The sequence below is a fragment of the Odocoileus virginianus genome, chromosome 6 (genome assembly GCF_023699985.2).
Source record: "Odocoileus virginianus isolate 20LAN1187 ecotype Illinois chromosome 6, Ovbor_1.2, whole genome shotgun sequence".
Classification (NCBI taxonomy): domain Eukaryota; kingdom Metazoa; phylum Chordata; class Mammalia; order Artiodactyla; family Cervidae; genus Odocoileus; species Odocoileus virginianus.
In genome coordinates, this window is record NC_069679.1 from 75,644,388 (window position 1) to 75,665,509 (window position 21,122).

Consider the following 21,122-nt stretch of genomic DNA (forward strand, 5'->3'; position numbering starts at 1 on the left):
GAGGGAGGCGGAGCCGGAAGTCAAGGCGGGGAGGGGCGGGGGGGGTGGAGGGAAAAGCAAGCCAGGAGGATCTTGCAGCTTCTTCTAGTAGTTTCCAGGAGCTGCCGGGCAGCCGCGACCGGGCTGTCCTGAGGCTGTGGCTGTGGCTGCTCGGGAGCTGTTGGCGGTGCGATAGGAGAGCCGATGGCCAAGTGGGGTGAGGGCGACCCACGCTGGATCGTGGAGGAGCGGGCGGACGCCACCAACGTCAACAACTGGCATTGGTGAGGGCCAGCGGGCCAGGCCGCTGGAGCGCTGCGGCCGGGCCGGGGGTTGCGGGGGGGTGGGCCCTGGAACCTTAGCCGGGACACTGCTGGGGTCGAGGCAGCCCTGCCTGCCAGGAGATGGGCGTGGGTCCTTCCTGTCTGCAGGGGTCCGTAAGTCGCAAGCCCCTCCAGCCTCTGACCTCCGTTTCATTGGGTGGAGGGGAGGCCCGGGGTTGGGGTCGGGGGACGACGTAGAAGGCTGCATTCCAGACGAGGGGGTTTCACATAGGAGGACTTAGCCCTCCCCCGGCTGCTGCATTCAGCCTGAGCGGAGAGATGCTTCTCACACGTGGCCGGAGGCGTCATTGAGACCCAAAACTGCCGTGTATAGTGTTGAGAGATTGCAATGTTAGGCTCGAGAGGGTTGGAGTTACTGTTTTTTCGATTTTCGGGTGGAATTAAAAGTCAGTCATAAGGGATCGCTGCCTCACTCCAGAAAGCCAGGTCTTAGAACGTGTTGTGCAGGTGCTCAGAGCTGAGTGATGCTCCAAGGCTCCGTGGCCTCTCACCCGGAACTGTTAAGTTGGTTGTATCGTCGCTCCAGGAACTGCCGCTGGTTGCCGGGCAATCATGGTTTATAATCCAACTACTCTTAAAAGCCTACTCTCTTTCATGAAATCTTCTGCAAGTAATATTTTTTATTCTTTCTGAGTCCATTGAACTTTGTACGTAAACTGTAGTTTTACTTTGTTGTAGCTCATCTTAACTGTTGTTTTCTCTACTAGTTAGAAAGTAGATAGTTTTCCTTCGTATTTCAGCCTGCTTCCTCTCCTCGTAACATAGAATGGGTTGACTTTAATTTTTGTTTGTTTTGAAACCCTGGTCTTTCATTGTTTTCAGGGCCATTTGAAGGGCAAAAAAATTATAACACAGCGTGAATTTGATAGGTCAACACACTGCGCTAATGAGATCAAGATTATTGGTTTATTCTTAACTGGACCTTTTGGCTCACTGCGTTCTGTGGCCCCCTTGTGTGCTGCTGACCTCAGAAGCGCAGTTTTCCATTTGGTCAGACGGGGGCGCCATGTTAAAGTATTCACTACTGGCCCCAGCACCATCATGCTGAGAAAGAGAGGAGAATTTTCCATTAAGTTTGAAACCATGCTATACAGCAGTAGTCCTTATTGACAGTATAGGACTCCTGGTCTTCCTGAAAGAGTAAGGCGTTTGTAGACATGGTGGAGTGGGGCTGAGGGTTTTGTGTTCTTTTCCAGCCTCCTGTAGCCTTGGGTGCTCTTGCATAGAGCAAGCAGTGTATCCTTCATTCGGCTGCTGGTCCATAGCTCTGTTTCTGTTTTGCAGGACAGAGAGGGATGCTTCGAACTGGTCCACAGATAAGCTGAAAACACTGTTCCTGGCTGTGCGTGTGCAAAATGAGGAAGGCAAGTGTGAGGTGACAGAAGTGAGTAAGCTTGATGGAGAGGCATCCATTAACAATCGCAAAGGCAAACTTATCTTCTTTTATGAGTGGAGCATCAAACTAAACTGGACAGGTAAGTCTGTGCTCGGCTTTTAGGACAGGGGTTAACGGCATTTTGATTGACCTGTTCAGGAGCCAGGGAGAACAGTTTTTGAGAGGTTATGAACTTTTTTCGAGGGGGATAGTGCTGCTTTAGAGTCCTATAGGAAGCAGTATCCAATGTTGAAATTTTTCTGTCCATTTCTGCAGGACACTAAATGGGTTTCCTCTCTGTGGGTCTCACAAGTCTCTACTGATGTAGCAACTGGGCTGCTGAATCTTTGGGCCTTGTCCTGTTTGGGAGCATACAATGTGACATTTTTCAGACTAGCTATTTTCTGCCTCTTGGATGACTTGAAAGTAGGCTATGGGAGTTTTTGGCTTTTGTTTTTTTAATTCCAGTGTGAACCTAATAGTTTAGAGTGCTGTGGTAATGCTGCTTGCATGTGATTATAACGGGCTGGTTTTATTCTCTAGTTTAATGTCTCTTTTGTGAGCGTATTAGGACAGAATTGGGGCCATCCTTGGATGGTCCTGACAGGGAGGAAAGACGGTAGAGTTAAAAGAGTACATGTATGGGGCAAAACCTGGAAACTCTTTTCAAGTGAGTGGTCACAAAGAGGCACAATGTATTTTTGTCTTTTTTTTTTTTTTTTAATTAAAACATAGCAGTCTGAAAGAAACCATAGGTGTCGTCTTTTCCAGCCTCCGTTTTATAGATGGAGAAACTGAGGCCTAGAGAGGTAAAGATAAATACATGTTAACTTTGAAATACAGTCAGTTCTGCTATAACGTGACACGTGTTTCTAAAATTCACCACACTATGCAGAATCTTCTAACAAAAACCACAGGGCTTGTAGGGAAGATAGGGTTAGGGACATGACAGAATACTCAAAAGCTTCATCAGTGATATTTAAATTTAGGAATGTAAAAATTGGTGGCACAGTTTACACATATCAAATCATAAGAAATACATAAATCATTGGACAAATATTGTGCTTTACCTTGACAAAAACCTGAGGTTTGCTTGTGGAAGTGGGCATCAGGAGCACTGAGGCACGTGGGTTATTGTGAGGTGCTAGAAGGAGAGTCACGGGAAATCAGAAGGAGCATTATGACGCCGGTCGTGGGTGGTGTGGCTCCTAACACACAAGGTGAACTGAGGTCACTGAGGTCACACTGAGACGTGTGTTTTGTGTTTTCCTATACAGCTGTGTTTAGGTTTCTTTGTGGATGAAAGTGCATATAACCAAATATGAAATTCGTGTTACAATCAAATCATCACCTAATATACCTATGGCATTGGAACAAATTTGTATTTTCAAAACAAGCGTTTTAGCAAAACTGCCAGTACTAGCTATTAACCCACGTCCTCCTCAGCAGAATCCATGCTAGTGCTGAATTCACGTAGCTGTTAGTCTCACACTGGTAACACAGTTAGTCCCCAGAAATCTGATGAGAAAAGACATTTCAGGGAGTGGGGGCAATGGCTGCATCTGGTGTGGCAGCCACCTTCTCTCAGAATAAAGAAGGTGGGTTCAGCGTCCAAAAGAAGCATAAGGAAAATAGTGGTTAGGCGTCCGGAGCAGGAGACTTAGCCTGGAGAGGAGGAGACTGATAATACTGTGTTACTTTTGACAGGTACCTCCAAGTCTGGAGTGCAGTACAAGGGCCATGTGGAGATCCCCAATTTGTCTGATGAAAATAGCGTGGATGAAGTGGAGGTTTGTGTTTTCTAATTCCTCATCTGAGTCTTCCACATCCTCTTATTCTCAGATGAGAAAAATGACCTGTCATTCAAGATTACAGACCAGGCTTGGCCTAAGGATTCAGAACCCCGGACTGCAGACGATTTTCTGGGTCTGTGGTGCCATTAGGAGCTTCCCGAGCAGTTTATGCTTATTCAGTTACTTTGCTTTAGTGAGTGGTGAGAGTTGTAACATTAGCCACTTTTTTCTTGGCAGTAGGTGGCAGAGAGACCTCGAGAAGAAACACTCATGGGGGTTGTACGAATACCTCACCGTCATGCATTTCCTTTGCAAATGTCAGCAGTTATCTGACTGCTCAGCACCTACATCCTGCAGTGTGGGTGCCTCTCAAGCTATTTACCACCTACTTCTGATCTTTCATTCAGATTAGTGTGAGCCTTGCCAAAGATGAGCCTGACACAAATCTCGTGGCCTTAATGAAGGAAGAAGGGGTGAAACTTCTAAGAGAAGCAATGGGAATTTACATCAGCACCCTCAAAACAGGTATCCTTTGAGTAGTTATGAGTGCCTTGAGAAGATAGTTTTCCATCTGTCAGATGCTAATTAAGGGGCTTGACAGTTCTTTCTTTAGTAAATGAGTAGAAATTTGGGCAGAGGAGGCTTATTTCATCTTGAAATCAGCCTGTAAAGTTTGAATAAGGGAAAGATTCAGAGCTGTGTTGTCTAGTGCATTGGCTGCTGAGGACGTGAAATGTGGCAGTCCAGCTTGGGCTGTGCTGTGAGTATAAAATACGCAATAAATTTTGAAGACTTGGTATTTTTTTAAAAAAGAAGACTATCTCAATTATTTGATACTGACAACACACAAATGATAGGATGGATATATTAGGCTAAATGTGGTCAAAATTAATTTCACCTGTCCGTTTTAACGGTTTGGCGTGGTTACTAGAAGATTTAATGTTCCATTGAGGCTGAGGTGGTATTTCTGTTGGACTCGCTGATCTAAAGACCCGGAATCTCCAGATTGAGCACTTGAGCACAGTCCTGGACTATCTTTAGGCTTAGGTGAATAGTAGTCCTCTCAGCTGTCCCCCAGAACTGCAGCTTTGGCCATGTGGTACGGTCTGGGTGTCGGAGTACTGATGGTGACCATCAGAGGGAGCCAGTGTAGAGGTGGGAACCAGTGCCCTGATGCCCTAATAGTGTGGCTGTCCTACAGAGGTGCGGCAGAGTGGAGAAGGGGCCTAAATACGCAGCTGCGATCATCTTCCCCACTTTGAAGGCTTTGGAAGTGCCACTGCATTCATTGGCTGCCATCTGTAGTAGACCTCACACACATGTAACAAGTTGTGCTGCTTCTAATTGAGTCAGGGGTTTCAGGTAATCCCCGTGACCATACTACATTCTGTAGGATGCACTCAGGTACCCATCTGGCAAGGATCAAAGGGAAAGATGTAAGATGGATAGACGACGACTCTTGTTGTCATTACCTCCTCCTGAGTTAGGACAGCCATGTTTGTGAGCTACAGTGAAGCCCCAAATCTCAGCTACTGAGAAAGAACTTCCAAGAGCCGGATTTTGTCTTTTCAGAGTTCACGCAGGGTATGATCTTGCCTACAGTGAATGGAGAGTCAGTAGACCCAGCCGGGCCGCCAGCACTGAAAACCGAGGAGCGCAAGGTAACCGGTATCCCTGCGTGGTGGGGCGGGAGGCTGTCTGGAAGGGGAGTTGAGACACTGCCTCTTCCTTAAGTCTTTATCTCAGCTCTTTCTCTCCCACCCTAACCTCTGAGCCAGAGGTGCTGCTTTTCAGGGTCCACAGAATGTAGTTGTCTGTAGCCCCATCTTTAACCTGGTTTTTATTCATTTATGACAGACCCCTAGAGCAAATGGAAGCCATCAAGCCATCAGGGGCTTCAGAGTCCAACTCTTGGCATTTAACACCAGTGAGGAGGTTATGAACACAGGTTCCCCTGTATGCATCTAAAATAATATATGGACATTTCATCCTTTGATATTAAAGGTCTCATCAAAGTATCGGAAGTTACTTAGGTCACTGACTTCACCTAACAGGAAACTGACTGAGTTCATCCCATTGGAAGGGAGAACAAACTTTTTTCTGGAGTTGGCGCTTGTTTGGTTTGGCTTCAGCACTTGGTTTTCAGCCCTCTTGCCCCTTTGTCAGCACTCTGAAGAATATTCTGGGGGTGCTGCTTCCAGCTATTTTAATAGACATTCTGCTTGAGGATTACACAGGACTCTTCAGAAGTACATAATGATTTAGTGTGTCCTTTGGCAGTGGGCTTTTAAATAAGCATCACTCTCTTTCACCCAGAGTGGCATTGAGAGTTTGCTGAGAAAGTTCCCCTCCTGACAGAAATGCCCATGCACATAAATTTCCTCTGACCCCCTGTAATAATTTAGCCTTGGAGGTGACAAGATTTGTGAGAATGAATGGCAGTGTGTCCCTGCAGCCCTGTGAAGTGAGGTCTCACCAGTACTCTATAAACTGACAGTTTCACTGCCACTTCCACAGGCTAAGTCTGCTCCTTCAAAAACCCAGGCCAGACCTGTTGGTGTCAAAATCCCCACTTGTAAGATCACCCTTAGAGAAAGCTTCCTGACATCACCAGAGGAGCTCTATAGAGTTTTTACCACCCAAGAGGTAAGTATAGTCCTGTCCTTCCAGCTCCTGGCGTCTGCCGTTCCAGGTGACTAGAGTTGTGGGCACATCCTCTCATTGTGCAGAAAAGTGCTGAGTGGAACCACGAGGCTGTCCTCATTCATGAAGAGGCAAAGGAAAGAATGTTTGTTCAAGCCACCACTCATCAAAGTGGATTTGCCTTTTTTTTTTCTTCTTGTACTAGTTTTGGGTCCTGTAAGTGGGAACAACTGGAATCATTCATGTTAGAAAAGAAAATGGACCCAATGTAATGGCATCCTGGATTTAGAAAGAATTACTTGGTTGAAGCGTGGTCTCTGCTGGAACAGAAAAGAACCTGAAGCTGGTTCTTGGGCAGAGTAGTGTCTTTGGAATTGAGAGCTGAGGCACACAGGTGTCAGCTGGCATTTCTCCACGGTCCCCCTGAGAGCCACACATCTTCCTACCTCCTTTTTTTCTGCAGCTCGTTCAGGCCTTCACCCACGCTCCTGCTATGTTAGAAGCAGACAAAGGTGGCAAGTTTCACCTGGTAGACGGCAATGTCTCTGGAGAATTCACTGATCTGGTGAGTTCCTGCTAGCCAGGAAGACTTTTATCAGCTTAGAAGAATAATGTGTCCTTCCCTCCCTGCTCCCCGCCTTTTTCTTTCCAGCTCTGTAGATAAAATTTAAGACTAATCTCTTGGGTTAGTAAAAGCTCATTTTGTTTTTCAAAGGGATGCTACAGTTGGACTCTCTCACCTTCCTATAATTTTTTCCTTCGTGAGGTAAAATTAGTTCTTCTGGGAGAAAGCAAACATCGAAAAGAGGCTGACCTCTCTGATTATTTCAGGTCCCTGAGAAATACATTGCGATGAAGTGGAGGTTTAAATCTTGGCCAGAAGGTAAGCAAGCATGTTTGTTCATTGCCTGCCTCCAGAACCCTTTCTTTCCCCCCCTCGCCTCAGGCCCCTATGGAAACCCTGATCTGAAACCTCCCTCCCCTCTGCCTTCCCCCAGGGCATTTTGCCACCATCACCTTGACCTTCATCGATAAGAATGGAGAGACTGAGCTGTGCATGGAGGGCCGAGGCATCCCCGCCCCAGAGGAGGAGAGGACGAGGCAGGGCTGGCAGCGGTACTACTTTGAGGGCATCAAACAGACCTTTGGCTATGGCGCGCGCTTGTTTTAGGCCCCGCAGCGGGGGTACAGCCTGCCCAACACTTGAGTCCAGCCCTCCCTTGACCGGGGCTGGTGACTCACAGGACCGCACCATCCCAACCACTAACCTGGGGCTGGGGCCCTGTCCCTTCATGTATACCTTGGGTTTGTGCATGTTTTCTGCTGGGTGGGAACAGAGGGTGATTTCTCTTTTATGTGTACATACGCTAAATAAACGTAATTTAAAAAACATGCATGTCTGGAACCTGTGTTGATGGGGTGGCTGGTATTAAAGAGTTCCCCTGAAGGTTTTGAATTAAAAAAAAAAGGGTTTTGTCCCCTTCTGGCTAAGTGTACATAATCAAGAGGCATGAAGGGAGCCTGCTTCTCACCAGCAAGCATTCCTGAGCTCATGTCCTTTCATACTGAAGACCCGCAAAAAAGGGCAGTGAAATGTAGCCTGGTGGGGGTGGGGGTGGTACTTTGTGGTAAGCAGTACCAATAAACTCCATGGCTGGTGGAGGTGGCATTCTGGGGCTCCCACTCCCCATGGCCTCTTACCCTCTTGCAAAAAGATCACCAGGCACTGGTTTGAGATGCAGACAGAGATTCCCCATCCCGTGGGTCTTGTGTTTCTATTCACTGAGGTTCTGTTTATTGAGCAGTTTCTACGTTCCAGACACTGCACTAAGCAGTTTCCTTAGAGTAGCTTCATTAGCCCCCACAATCACCCTGTGAGATAGATACTACCACCATTTCTGTTTTACAAGAACCTAGTCCTTATATTTCTTAATTGATACCCCAGATCCTACCACAGATAATTTAGCAGAGTTGGGGTTTGGAACAAGAACTGAAAACTGCAGAGCCAATGCTCAAGTCCAAACTTGTCTACTGCCTCGTCATTGCATTCATCCCCACAAAGAAGCAGCTACATTTCTAGCATGTTGGGCATCCCTCCTGGAGTAGGACATTCCAGACCTATTACTACCAGAAAGAAGAAAAATTGAAAATCCTTGTTAGAGTATTTTTAAATACCTGGTTCCATTAAACAAGCTTACTGAGCACTGACCAAGTAGGGTCAGTGCTACTGACCTTAGTGGGGTCCAGGCTGCCGTGTTCCAGGTAGGGATAAACTACCTACATGCATGTGTCCCAACTTTTTGCGACCTTATAGACTAGCCTGCCAGGCTCCTCTGTCCATGGGGGTTCTCCAGGCAAGAATACTGGACTGGGTCACCATGCCCTCCCCCACGGTATCTTCCTGACCCAGAGATCGGACCTGTGTCTCATGTCTCCTGCATTGGCAGGCAGGTTCTTTACCACTAGCACCACCTGTGAAGCCCAACTACCTGCATAGGGAGGGTCATTTCCTGGACAAGCCCCACCCCAGTGAGAGTCAGCTTCTGATCCAGACACCGTCCCCTGCAGCTACAGCTATTTCCTTCATCTATTTTTGCCTGTTTCATTAAGTGGCATGGATGCCTGCAGGCTAATCCTACCAATATGAGCTGGTCAAAATGTAATTAAAGCAGAAAGTCAGTACTGGTCTGGATAATACAGACCTCCAAGATCCCCCCGCCCCCTGACTTGAATTACTCAACAAGTGCTGGACTGAAGCAATCTTCGTCTAATTGGGCATTATGTCTGTGGCCTGGGGGTCCAAAAAGTACTTTTATAAAAAATAAAGTACATGGACTGTAGCTTGAATCAAATCAAGAATTCTGTGGAACTGCCCTGGTGGTCCAGTGGTTAAGACTCAGCATTTCCAATGCAGGGGGCACAGGTTTGTTCCCTAGTCAGGGAACTAAGACACCACATGCTATGTGGTGTGGGAAAAAAACAAACACAAAAGGACCCCCTTCTAACACAGAGACCGGTGACAAAGAAGGACCGCTTTCACACCTGGCTGGAATTCCATAATACCTAGGAAAATTCTGAAGCAAAGTTTACTAATGCCTTAATAAAAATCGAAGCACCAGGCAAAGTAGCTGTCACGTGAGAGCTCAGCAACATTCACATCCCCAGTACTGATGCTGTTACAACTTCCGTCCCACTGACAGCATTCTGGTTAGGTATCAGAGCCTAAAAAGCAGAATGACAGAGCTAAAAACAAAACTTTGGACTTGGGTTTGAATTTTAAGTGTCACCACCTAACAAATTGGACAAATTTCCTCATCTGTAAAATGGGTATAATAGGTAACTATGAGAGCATTAGGGGCTTCCCAGGTGGTGACAGCTGTAAAGACCCCACCTGCCAATGCAGGAGACCTAAGAGACGTGGGTTTGATCCCTGGATCGGGAAAATCCCCTGGAGAAGGGCATGGCAACCCACTCCTGTATTCTCACCTGGAGAATCCCATGGACAGAGGAGCCTGGTCTACAGGGTCATAAAGACTCAGATACGACTGAAGCGACTGAGCACTCATGAGAGCGTTAGAGACGAACAGAGAAGCTCTGGCGCCTGGTAGCACGTTACCTGGGGACTCCCTGGTAGTTCAGCTGGTAGAGAATCTGCCTGCAGTGCGGAAGACCTGGGTTTGGTCCCTAGGTTGGGAAATCCTTTACCTGCTGACTTCTGGGCTCCCAGGCCCACGTATTTTCCTTTAAGCAGGAACTGATCTTTTAAAAAGCCGGTTAACTGGCCAAATTGCAAATCCTAGGCTAAGGGTTCACCGCAACTGAAGTACCACCTGATAGGAACCTGTTAAATGCGGGAGAGGACTCTACCCCAGTGATTTGTCCTGGCTGTGGGGTGTAGCCTGCGAGCTTACATTTTAATATCCCAGGTGACCCTGATGCCAAGGATGGATTTTGAGGAGCACTTCAACATGTTAAGAAAATCTAACTGTAGTGGAGGAAACAAGGAAGCACATCTGGGTCCCTTTTGTGAATACTGAGACAAAGGAGCTGAAACATCCTGTCTTCCGAGACACCAGGACCATCAGCAGGATGTGGCAGGCTTGTACTGTGGGTTGTTTTGAACACTGGGTAGAGTTCAGTGTGACCAGTCCTGCCCAGCCTAGGACCCTTTATGAGGTAATCCAGGGTCGGGGAAATGGGGCAAAGCCATCCAGGTGGCCGAGGCAGCTAAGCTAGCAGCAGCAGTGGTGTTCTTGCTGGATGTGTGGTCACAGATGGCTCCCGGGGTCCAGGACAGGAATAACAGCCAGGTGAGCTGGGATGGCCTACACTGCACCAGAGCCGGGGAGGGCCCTCTCTTTATTTCCTGGGCCCCTCCTGGCTTTGACACCAGCCATTCCTAAAATCCTCCCTTTAGCAGGGTCAGTGACCCCTCTGCACCTGTTTCTCCTCACACACAGGTGTCCCCTAAGCCGGCAGCCACCTGCGCGGTGTCTCTTTCTCCTTTGTACAGTTTGAAGAAACACTGTTTTATAGCTGATCAACACCCCAGTCCCTTCAAAGCTCCTTTCCAGCCCCCGTTTCTTTAGTTTCTCTCATCTGTGGCTTGACATGGTAGCAATTTAGAGTGTCACTTAGATTACAGATTTAAAAATGGGGCTGCATAATTGCCAAGCTTTAGGTATAGATTAAATTTAGATAGTGCATTTTAGAGTCAAGGTAAATTAGAAAGGAGAGGGATCCGCATTCAGTTCAGTTCAGTCACTCAGTTGTGTCCAACTCTTTGTGACTCCATGGACTGCAGCAGGCCAGGCCTCCCTGTCCACCACCAACTCCCGGAGCCTACTCAAACTCATGCCCATTGAGTCCGTAATGCCATCCAACCATCTCATCCTCTGTCATCCCCTTCTCCTCCTGCCTTCAATCATTCCCAGCATCAGGGTCTTTTCAAATGAGTCAGCTCTTTGCATCATGTGGCCAAAGTATTGGAGTTTCAGCTTCAGCATCAGTCCTTCCAATGAACATTCAGGACTGATTTCCTTTAGGATGGACTGGTTGGATTCCTTGCAGTCCAAGGGACTCTCAAGAGTCTTCTCCAATACCATAGTTCAAAAGCATCAATTCTTCTGCACTCAGCTTTCTTTATAATCCAACTCTCACATCCATACACGACTACTGGAAAAACCATAGCCTTGACTAGACAGACCTCTGTTGTCAAAGTAATGACTCTGCTTTTTAATATGCTGTCGAGGTTGGTCACAGGTTTTCTTCCAAGGAGCAAGCGTCTTTTAATTTCATGGCTGCAGTCACCATCTGCAGTGATTTTGGAGCCCAAAAAATAAAGTCTACCACTGTTTCCATTGTTTTTTCATCTATTTGTCATGAAGTGATGGGACCAGATGCCATGATCTTAGTTTTTTGAATGTTGAGCTTTAAGTCAACTTTTTCACTCTCCTCTTTCACTTTCATCAAAAGGCTCTTTAGTTCTTCTTCAACTTTCTACCATAAGGGTGGTGTTATCTGCATATCTGAGGTTATTGATATTTCTCCCGGCAATCTTGATTCCAGCTTGTGCTTCCTCCGGCCCAGCGCTTCTCATGATGTACTCTGCATATAAGTTAAATAAGCAGGGTGACAGTATACAGCCTTGACGTACTCCTTTCCCTATTTGGAACCAGTCTGTTGTTCCATGTCCAGTTCTAACTGTTGCTTTCTGACCTGCATATAGGTTTCTCAAGAGGCAGGTCAGGTGGTCTGGTATTCCCATCTCTTTGAGAATTTTCCACAGTTTATTGTGATCCACATAGTCAAAGGTTTTGGCATCGTCAGTAAAGCAGAAATAGATGTTTTTCTGGAACTCCCTTGCTTTTTTGATGATCCAGTGGATGTTGGCAATTTGATCTCTGGTTCCTCTGCCTTTTCTAAAACCAGCTTGAACATCTGGAAGTTCGAAGTTCAGGTATTGTTGAAGCCTGGCTTGGAGAATTTTGGGTATTACTTTACTAGTGTGTGAGATGAGTGCAACTGTGTGGTAGTTTGAGCATTCTTTGGGATTGCCTTTCTTTGGGATTGGAATGAAAACTGACCTTTTCCAGTCCTGTGGCCACTGCTGAGTTTCCCAAATTTGCTGGAAAATTGAGTGCAGCACTTTCACAGCATCATCTTTTAGGATTTGAAACAGCTCAACTGGAATTCCATCACCTCCACTAGCTTTGTTTATAGTGATACATCCTAAAGCCCACTTGACTTCAAATTCCAGAATGTCTGGTTCTAGGTGAGTGATCACACCATCGTGATTATCTGGGTCGTGAAGATCTTTTTTGTATGGGATCAGCATTAGGTATAGATTAAATTTAGATAGTGTATTTAAGTGTCAAGGTAAATTATATTTGAAAGGAGGGGAATTAGTTTCCTGTGAAAACAGACTCTGGTGTATCTCTATCTTTTTTTTATGTTTCTGCTAAAACATAATTAAAACGTTCCTGAGCTAATCGTGGGCTTCCCTGGTGCTAATCCTATTAAATTCCCCATTCAAGAGACAGGGAAGTGAACTTGGCTCCCATCTAGGGACCTGAGATACTGCCCTCTTTGATCCTGTAATATACTAGTTGCACCAGTGTTGTTAGATTGTGATCCCAGACCAGATTAACACACTTACCTTCAGGTGTGATGGTAACTGGAAACATCTGGCTCTCTGAGCTTCTCCAGGTAGCGGCTCTGAACACACCTAGTCTCATCCGGTTTCCTGATGTGACTTCCCCAAATGCCTGGAGTAACAGTGGAGGGTATGGTAAGGGTACCAACTAAGGCAGGGTATAGGTCCACCTCGGTCATCTTTTAGGTGTAGTCCTTGGGACAACTCTGCATCAGATCCCCTTGCGGCAAGATCCTTGGGGAAGTAGGGCCACTTCCTCTGGTGTCAATATAATTTCTCTCTCTGACCAAAGGACTCTGGATGTGCCCCTGAGGTCCTGCTAGCTCCTCCTTGCCTCTCAGGTAACCCTTTATGAGTCTGAGTAAAGATAACCTAACCGATGTAAGCTCTGCACCCCGGATCTCTGTCTGCCCAGCTGGGTTGTATGTGTGTTAAGTCGCATCAGTCATGTCCGACTCTGCGACCCCATGGACTGTAGCCCGCCAGGCTCCTCTGTCCATGGGATTCTCCAGGCAAGAATACTGGAGTGATTTGCCATACCCTCCTCCAGAGGGTCTTCCTGACCCAGGGATTGAACCCTCATCTCCTATGTTTACCTGCATTGGCAGGCAGATTCTTTACCACTAGCGCCACCTGGGAAGCCCAGCTGGGTTAGGTAATTACAAACACCGCTCAGGGAAGCTTGACTTAATGTCAGCAAGGGCTCCCTACATTTCTCTGCTCCACTGGGGACTCAAATTCTTTATCAGACAGAATTAGAAAACAAACCTCTTTGTTGCTGAGGTTCCCAGAGAGCTTCAGGGCAGCTGTCTAAGGGCTAGAACGGAAGTGACCAGCCTTTTAGAGGCTTTTGTGAACAGAGACAACTGGGACATCAGCATTTCAACCCCACAGAAGGCAAGGCAAGGTGGCTGCAGAGGGAAGAGGGAGGTGACGGTGAGGGGAGGCAGCGGAGAGGCAGGAGGTGCTGGCTGAGCTGATCACACACGTCTCTTCCCAGCTCTGAGCTCGTGCATTCAGTGACATCACCTCGGGAGCTTGAAGTGGGCCACAGTGGGTATGTTTACACCACAGAAATTGCCCAAACACTGTAAACCAGGGCTGTCCCCTAACACACACCGACACACCCACACGGAGAACAGACCTACCAGCTCACCCTGCACCTGACCCGTCCTGCATTTGTTCTGAGCCCTCCCCAAGCCTGACCCTGTGCTTAGGGCGGTGTGATCTCCCAGCCCCACAACATTCCTACAAGTTGGATAGAACAGAGGTGAGCTGGACAAAGTAAGCCCCCAGAACTGGTCGATCCCTGCCCCACCCGGATATCCGGCTTCGTCTTGGCTGCTTCAGCCTATCCACTTTTGTCTCCACCGCGGACCTGCGGACCTTCGGCCCTAGGCTGAGGTGGTCTCCACTGGAGCCTCCATGGGAAGCAGCTCCGTGAGAGGGCTAATGACCACCCTCCCAGCAGGGGTGGGCAAGACGGCCAGGTGCCACTGCTCAGAGTCGAGGAAGGTAGCTGGCCCGGGGGCGGCGGCGGCGGGGGGCCGGCAGGGCTGGCCTTCGGGGCTGGGGCTTTGGGGGACTTAACTCAGGCTCCCGGAATCACTGCTGCATGTGGAGAGACCGGCTCAGCCCTGCTCCCAGGCCGAGGGAAGAAAATGGGTGGTCAGGCTGGGACAGCGCCTCCCAGCGGACGTGAGGGGAGTTTCTCCACAGACAACGCATTTCCCGGGAGTCCCCGCGGCCGGGGGGGCGGAGCTCCGACCTCCCCCTAGGCCTCTGGGGGCGGGGTTCCAGCCTCACCCTGGGCCCCTGGGGGGCGGGGCTCTGGCCTCACCCTGGGCCCCTTACTCACCCTTCGGCTGACCCCACACCGCGCTGACCTGCCCGCCCCAGGTTCCCAGGCAGAGGGCTCGAGACTCCAGGCCTGCCTCACCAGGTCTGGGCAGAGGTGGGGCGAAGGTGGGGGGCCTGCGAAGAAGCGTTGTCCAGCGCGGCAGCCCCTCGTTAGTACTCCTTGGCTTCCTGCAACTGGGCCAGGTACTCCTCCTCGGGAGGGCTGTCCGCGCAGGCCCGGCCATTGTTGGGGGGCCGCACCGCGTGGTAGCGGCTGCAGTCCGCCTTACACGGGATCCAGAGCAGCGTGTCCACCTTGAAGTGAAGCTCGGGCGAGACGTCGGTGCTGACCAGGTCGGGGGCGCTGGCACCCTTGCCCCGGATCAGCAGCCGACTGCCCGTGTCGTAGCAGCAGTGCTGGACGGCCGGCGTGCTGCAGAGAGCACGGGCAGAAGTGGGCTGTGAGCCGGTACACGTCCAGGCGCTCGTGCGGCCGCTGGCGTCCCTCCAGCGGAAGCTGCGGCCCTGATGCTTGTCCCGCAGGCTCACGGCGCTGGACACGGCCTCCAGCGGGTACGCGCACGGACAGCTGGGCAGGGCCCGCAGCACCTGGCTTCAGGTACTTGACCAGGAAGTCACTCTTGCAGTTCAGCCACTTCTCACCACTGCCCATATCTGCAGAAGTCAGGCGAAGGAGGAGGAAAGAGGGACGGGTCAGCCCCTGGGTGGGGTGGAGGTGGCTCAAGGGCCATACAAAGGAGTGGCTGGGAGGCACCTTAGGGGTAGGCGGGGAGGGACCCACACCCGAGCCGAGGGCAGAACTACCTGGCCAACACGGTTGGGAGAGACCACACATCACCACCTAGGCGAGCTGAAGCAACAGATTATGACCGCATGGACAAGGGCCAAGGGGCTGGAGGAAGGGGCGGGCAAGCCCTGATGAGCTACCCTTTGTCGTTTTAGATGCTGGATGGTGGGAAAGATCCTGGGATCTCGGGGAACGAGCTGGGGCGGTAGGGGGGCAGGGACAGCTGTTTCAGCCGCCTGGTAAAATGTTTCCCTGTTTTAACCACTCTCACTGGCCCATTCTTGTTCTTAACCTCACCTTTCTCAGGCTCACTCTATCCTTCTGGGCCCCCAGCGGCCCCTCTGTCTATGCCGCCCTCCTCCCCTCTCCCTCTGTTGGGAAATGTGGCCTCTCTGACCGCACAGAACAAACTGCTCCTTCCTTTTTGCTCCTGACCGTTGGGGCCCACTTGGCAGTGCTGGGCCTGTGTGTCTTTCCCTCTAAGACCCTTGAGGGCCGGGACCAGGCTTAGTCTTCTGGGAATCTCCCCTTCCAGGCTCAGCGAGCTTCCGCAGCATGGAGCACAGGAGTCAACTGCAGGGAGGCTGCTAGCAGCTGCCTGCCTCCTTGCGGGGTGCAGGTGAGCGCCAGAGACACAGATGGGGAGTGTGCTGGCGAAAGCGTGGCCTGCTCCTCGCTGCTGGAAAGGAGGGGTCCTGGACCTCTGCACCCTGGCCGGTTTTGATAGCACCTGCTCCCCAGACAGAGCCCGCCAGGAGCATCCAAGAGTGACCAGGGAGGGCAAGCCAGAAGGTCCCTGTCCTGTTCTGTTCCACTGGATGATCTCCCAAGCTCTGTGGCCCCCCTCAAGACCGTCTTCCCAGCAGGAATATCAGGCTGGGAAAGGCCAGTGGGCCTGGTGAGGGGTGGAGCTCAGAAGTGCTATGGTCCCTTCCAGCTGGAAGATGTGCTCTGCATCCAGGAGGCACTATTCCTGCCGGTGCAGTGAAGTTCCACCCTTCCGAGAGAGGTTCTCCTCCAGACCCCCAGCAGGCAGGGCTAGCCCCCCACACTGACTTGGGCTGAGCATGTCCATAGCATCATGGGCCAGGGGCTGCCACCCCTCACTGGGGAGACCCAAGGGGTCCTTGTCCTCGGTGCCATGGGGAAGAGAGGAGGCCAGGCTGGTGGTGCCACAGGGCATGTCTGTGCCCCCGGTGGGCGCCAGCCCTCACTAGGCTCGCGGTGCCCGCAGCACCTGGGACGGGGCAGGACCACCATGTTTGTGAGCTTCCTGGCTCCCCTCTCCCGAGTCCACCCTGTGCAAGGCTCAGACACCCACACGCCCCGGGGACCAAGCCCTGGGTGCAAGCCACTCCCTCTGCAGGCGCTGGGGCTCATCTCACCAGGGCAGGGGGCAGGTCACAGGCGTGGGACTCGCAGAGTCCTTGCTGGCTGCGGCCGCCACAGCTCCCACTGCAGGGAGACCAGGGGCTCCACTCCTCCAGAAGATCATAGTCTGGGTCAAGGCAGGGAGTCAGGGGTGAGTGGGCCCACAAGGCGCCCTGGTGTGAATTAGCAAAAGGCACCCCCCTCCCCGGGAGAACACAGCCCTGGGGCCAGGACTCCCCTAGCAGATGAAGCAGGGGTTGAATTTCAGCTCCACTCACCTGCTCGGCTGGGTGCCCCTGTGCAGCGAACACCCGGGCAAATGCAGGAGGTGTCACAAACCCCAGCCACCCACTCCATGCCCACTCAGCAACACAGAGCAAAGCTACCTGGAGGCCACCTGATCACTGCTGGGGGGACCTTGGAAAAGCCCCCCTACATCTTTAAGCTACAGTTTTATGTCCATCAAAACCATAGTGCTTTCCTGGCACTCGGGGTATTAAAGAATGTACCCGCTCCCCACGTTAGTGACCCAGTCCTGCTCTGAGGGACCTGAAATGCACCAGGGCTCTTAGTGGAAGCCCTGAAGTACTGAAGACACACGCCCGGTCCTCTCCTCATTTCCCAGGCAGGTCTGAACAGGCTGGCACCAAGTGATTAAGAAAAATCAATAGAAGAAATGTCAAAAATCATGAAAATTCTGCCTCTTAACTTACAGAACTCTGGTGAAACAGGGAAAGCCTGCTATGACTTAGTCTGAACCAATGATGAGACACTAGGGCTCTGGGAAGTAGATCTGTAAGACTGTGAAACATGTCTGTACCCAGGGAAAACCGGAACTGCAATACACAAAAATAAAAATGCCTGTCATGGTGGGGGGGGCAGGCTTCAGGTGATAATTTCTGAAGAGTCTGTGTTGTTATGTTGTTTTCTAAAATAATAATAGCCAATACTTTGTTTACTATGTACTTAGACTTTAAAAGCATTAACTCACGGCTCTCTACACTTAGTTCCATTGTAGTAAGGATTGTGCCCATCCCCACTTTGTAGAGGAAGGAACCAAGGCCCAGGGAGGTCAAGTAACTTGCCCAAGCTCACTCAACTGGTAAGCCACAGACCCCGGATTCAGACTCATACCGTCTGAAAATGAGGTCAGTTGTGAGCGGTGGGATTTATAATTATTTCTTAATTTGTTGGAAAACTGATAGATGTGAATAAATATATTATTAACAAATGCCTGTTTTGCTTAGGGGATCTCAGGGCTATTGTGAGAGTCAAATGTTTTTTTAAAAAAAACAAAGCCTTTGCAAGCCTTGGGTGTTACTATTGAGCAGATGATGGCGTTGGTACAGGGCCTAAGCTTCAGACCTCCACAACCACCCCTGCCCAGGAAGCTGTCACTCTTATTTCCGCTCAGGATCTCCAGGGGCAGCATCCAGGGAGGTCAAGATGAGGGTACTCACCATAGCGATCAGGCTCCTCGAAGGCCCAGTCTCCAGGGGACAGCGGGCCCTGCTCCCAGCCTCCTGCGGCCCCGTGGAAGCCCGGCTCGTGGTCACCTCCACCGTGCTCCTCACTGTCCTCCTCCTGGTCCTCACCCTCACTGTCCTCGGGAGGGTGGTCCTCTTCCTCTTCCTGCTCTTCCCCCCACCCGGGGCTCTGCCCTTGAGATGGGTCCTCCCTTCCTTGCCCTCCGAGCAGCCCCAGAATAGGGGCTGGAGGAGTTCCTCGGCGGGCAGCCAGCGGGGGGCGCCCTCGGACCAGCGATTGTTGGGCTCGGCCATCGGGTCCATCTCCAGCTCAGCCTGGGGCTCCACCGCCACCTCGATGGTCACCTGCAGAGGGACAGACACACCCGGCCACAGAGGGAGGGCTCAGAGTCAGACTCCAGGAAGTCTAGGGTCAGAGGGAGAGGTCCAACCCTTTCTCTAGACCAGCCTGTTCTTCTGGTCAACCTTCTTGGCCTCCCTGGGGCAACTGGGGTCAGAGCCTAAGCCCTGGCCTTGCATCAGGATTCGCGGGAGATTCCTGACGCCCTGACCTCACCCCAGACAGATTTAACTAGTGCGAGACAGGACCAGGTGTGATGGTTCTGACGTGTGCCAGGTTGGAGATCCACTCGTTTATGAGACGCCAGGTTTGAATTCTGGCTCCAGCAGCCCGCAGGCTGCCCAGCTTCCGGGGCCACCGACAGCCCTGAACCTCCATTTCCTCATTGTAGGGCCAGAAAATGAGACCAAGTGTAACAGCAGCCCGGGGAAGGGCTCTTGTTCACCACTTTTGCAGAGAAAATAAGTAACATGAAATCATTTATGTGAAAGTGAGCTTAAAAAACATCACTTTGGGGCTATTACGAAGAAATATGAGGTCAAAGGACAAATTTTTTTGGGGGGGGGACCAACAAAATATAAAGAAAAGGGAAATCACCCATATTCCGTTTCTGACAGGTAACATTTTGGTGATTAACACTCCAAGTTTAGATATACAGATACACATACACACACACTTTTAAACAACTTTAGAGTGTGTTTTATATTTTTGTGGTCTTTTTTCTCTTTCGGTGAAAGTGTTTTGTAAGCTGTAGATGCAGGAATACACAAAATGCAGGAATTATTAGAGATTCAGGGCTGACAGTGAAGACTGTAAGGCTGGAATTCCACCAACCTCTCTAGTTTTCTCTCCCATAAAGCCCCTCTGGTGGGCAATCTACCCTATTCTTCTTCAGGGGCCTACAGCAAGGAGTGGGCCTGGGCAGGGAAGATCAGACCTTCAGGACTTTCTGCTTGGCCTCTGCCCGTATTTCAGGAACCCCCTGCAGCTCAAGAAACATTATCTGCTCATTTGGTCCTCATGACAGCCCTGCCAGATTGGTGCTGTTTGCCCCTTGCTATGGTCTAACCAGACATGATTAGTTAGCATCACCAACTCAATGGACATGAATTTGAGCAAACTCCAGGAGATAGTGGAGGACAGGGAAGCCTGGCATATGGTAGTCCATGGGGTTGCAAAGGGTCAGACACAGCTGAGCGACTGGACAACATGGTCTAGGCAATAGAGGCCGGGAGAGCCACGTGATGGTCTGCAGCTAAGAAGTGAGGAAGCCTGACTCCTCCTACTCCACAGGTGGGGCATGGGAGTCACCTTGTCTGACCCACACAGGACCCCCGTCCTCCACGGAATACAGGATGAGATGCCTGACTTCAGAGCTGAGCTGTTGAGCCTAACTTCTCTCCAGAAATCCTCTAGGTTCATGGCCGCCCCTGTAGCCCTCAACTGGATGTTGGGGTTCAGGGCACTCAAGTCTGTATTGGCCAATCCCAGCAATTTCTGCAGCTCCAGCAGCAAGGGAGTGCCCTCCAGGGTCCCGGGTGAGGGCGTCTTGTCTAGGACCAGGGGTGCTGATTCAGGGAGCACCCGATGTTTGTGTTGACATGGCCCTGCCTGGAGGTGGGCCCTGGAGAGCAAGAGGGGTCTCCTCCTCTTTTCTGGGAGAGCTAGGATCTGGGGAGGCCAAGACCTGAGGGACAGAGGGGTGGGGAGGTGCCTGAGGTCAAGGCCCGTGTGGACCTGGAAAAGGCTGGGAGGGGGTGGGGAGCAGGGGGGAGGCAGGAGGTCTGGGGGCAGACCAGGTCACACACTCACCTTGTGACCATGCACCCAAACATGTCTGTTTGGGGACTTCCCTGGTGGTCTAGTGGTAGAGAATCTGTGTTCCAGTGCAGGGGACACGGGTTTGATCCCTAGTCGGGGAGCTGAGATCCCACATGCTGTGGGTCAACTAAGGAACAGCCCGAGCACCACCGCCAAGACACAGCACAGCCAAATAATAAACTCATTAAAGCCAAACACATCTGCTTTGACACCTCAGAGGGTGGACGATGCCCTCAAAGCGCTCGGGTGATATAATGCCGACATGAGGCATGAGGAGGAGGGCTCAAATCAGGTTTCTACACACGGAAGAGACACGATCCCACCCCCTCATCCACAGATGGAAGAAACGGTGGCCTGGCGGGGAAGGGAGGTGTTCAAGGCAGCAACTCCAAAGTCCAGTTCTCAGACACTTGCCTCAGAATCCCCCAGAGCCCTTGTCAGAGAACAGATGCTCCGGCCCTCCCAGGTCAGGGCAGGGGGCTCAGAAAGCCTTGACGCGGGTGTGGGCAGCGGGCCTGGACCCTTCCCCTCCGACGCCCCCCTGCCACCTGGCCTTCCCAAGCCATCCGTGTGGGGGCGGTATTCCCTGGCATCCCTGACCACAGCTATACCTTCCTTTGCCTGCCCACCCAGGGCCCGGATTTCCAGGTCACGTGTGTGTCCATCT

The 21,122-nt window shown here is 50.8% G+C and overlaps 2 protein-coding genes across 3 annotated transcripts; one reads left to right on the forward strand and one right to left on the reverse strand.

Moving 5' to 3' along the window:
• Positions 1–32: 32 nt before the first annotated feature.
• On the forward strand, positions 33–7,526 carry AHSA1 (activator of HSP90 ATPase activity 1). Of its 2 annotated transcripts, XM_020902648.1 has the most exons (9): positions 35–263; positions 1,608–1,798; positions 3,406–3,488; positions 3,899–4,016; positions 5,064–5,152; positions 6,009–6,137; positions 6,598–6,699; positions 6,966–7,017; positions 7,133–7,526. In XM_020902648.1, exons 1-9 carry the CDS (start codon positions 184–186, stop codon positions 7,303–7,305), a joined length of 1,017 nt encoding a protein of 338 aa, XP_020758307.1. In that variant the 5' UTR covers positions 35–183; the 3' UTR covers positions 7,306–7,526. The 2 variants fall into 2 exon arrangements, with proteins under 2 accessions (XP_020758309.1, XP_020758307.1); XM_020902650.2 differs by lacking the exon at positions 6,009–6,137 and having other exon boundaries at positions 33–263.
• ISM2 (isthmin 2) lies at positions 2,397–20,457 on the reverse strand. Its single transcript, XM_070468552.1, is given in 13 exon segments — positions 2,397–2,499; positions 2,769–2,842; positions 12,793–12,901; positions 14,648–15,064; positions 15,066–15,123; positions 15,126–15,243; positions 15,245–15,303; positions 16,493–16,621; positions 16,842–16,934; positions 18,268–18,453; positions 18,456–18,639; positions 19,946–20,321; positions 20,447–20,457. Coding segments are annotated over 10 exon segments (1,479 nt in total). The 3' UTR covers positions 2,397–2,499; positions 2,769–2,842; positions 12,793–12,901; positions 14,648–14,799.
• Positions 20,458–21,122: the final 665 nt, after the last annotated feature.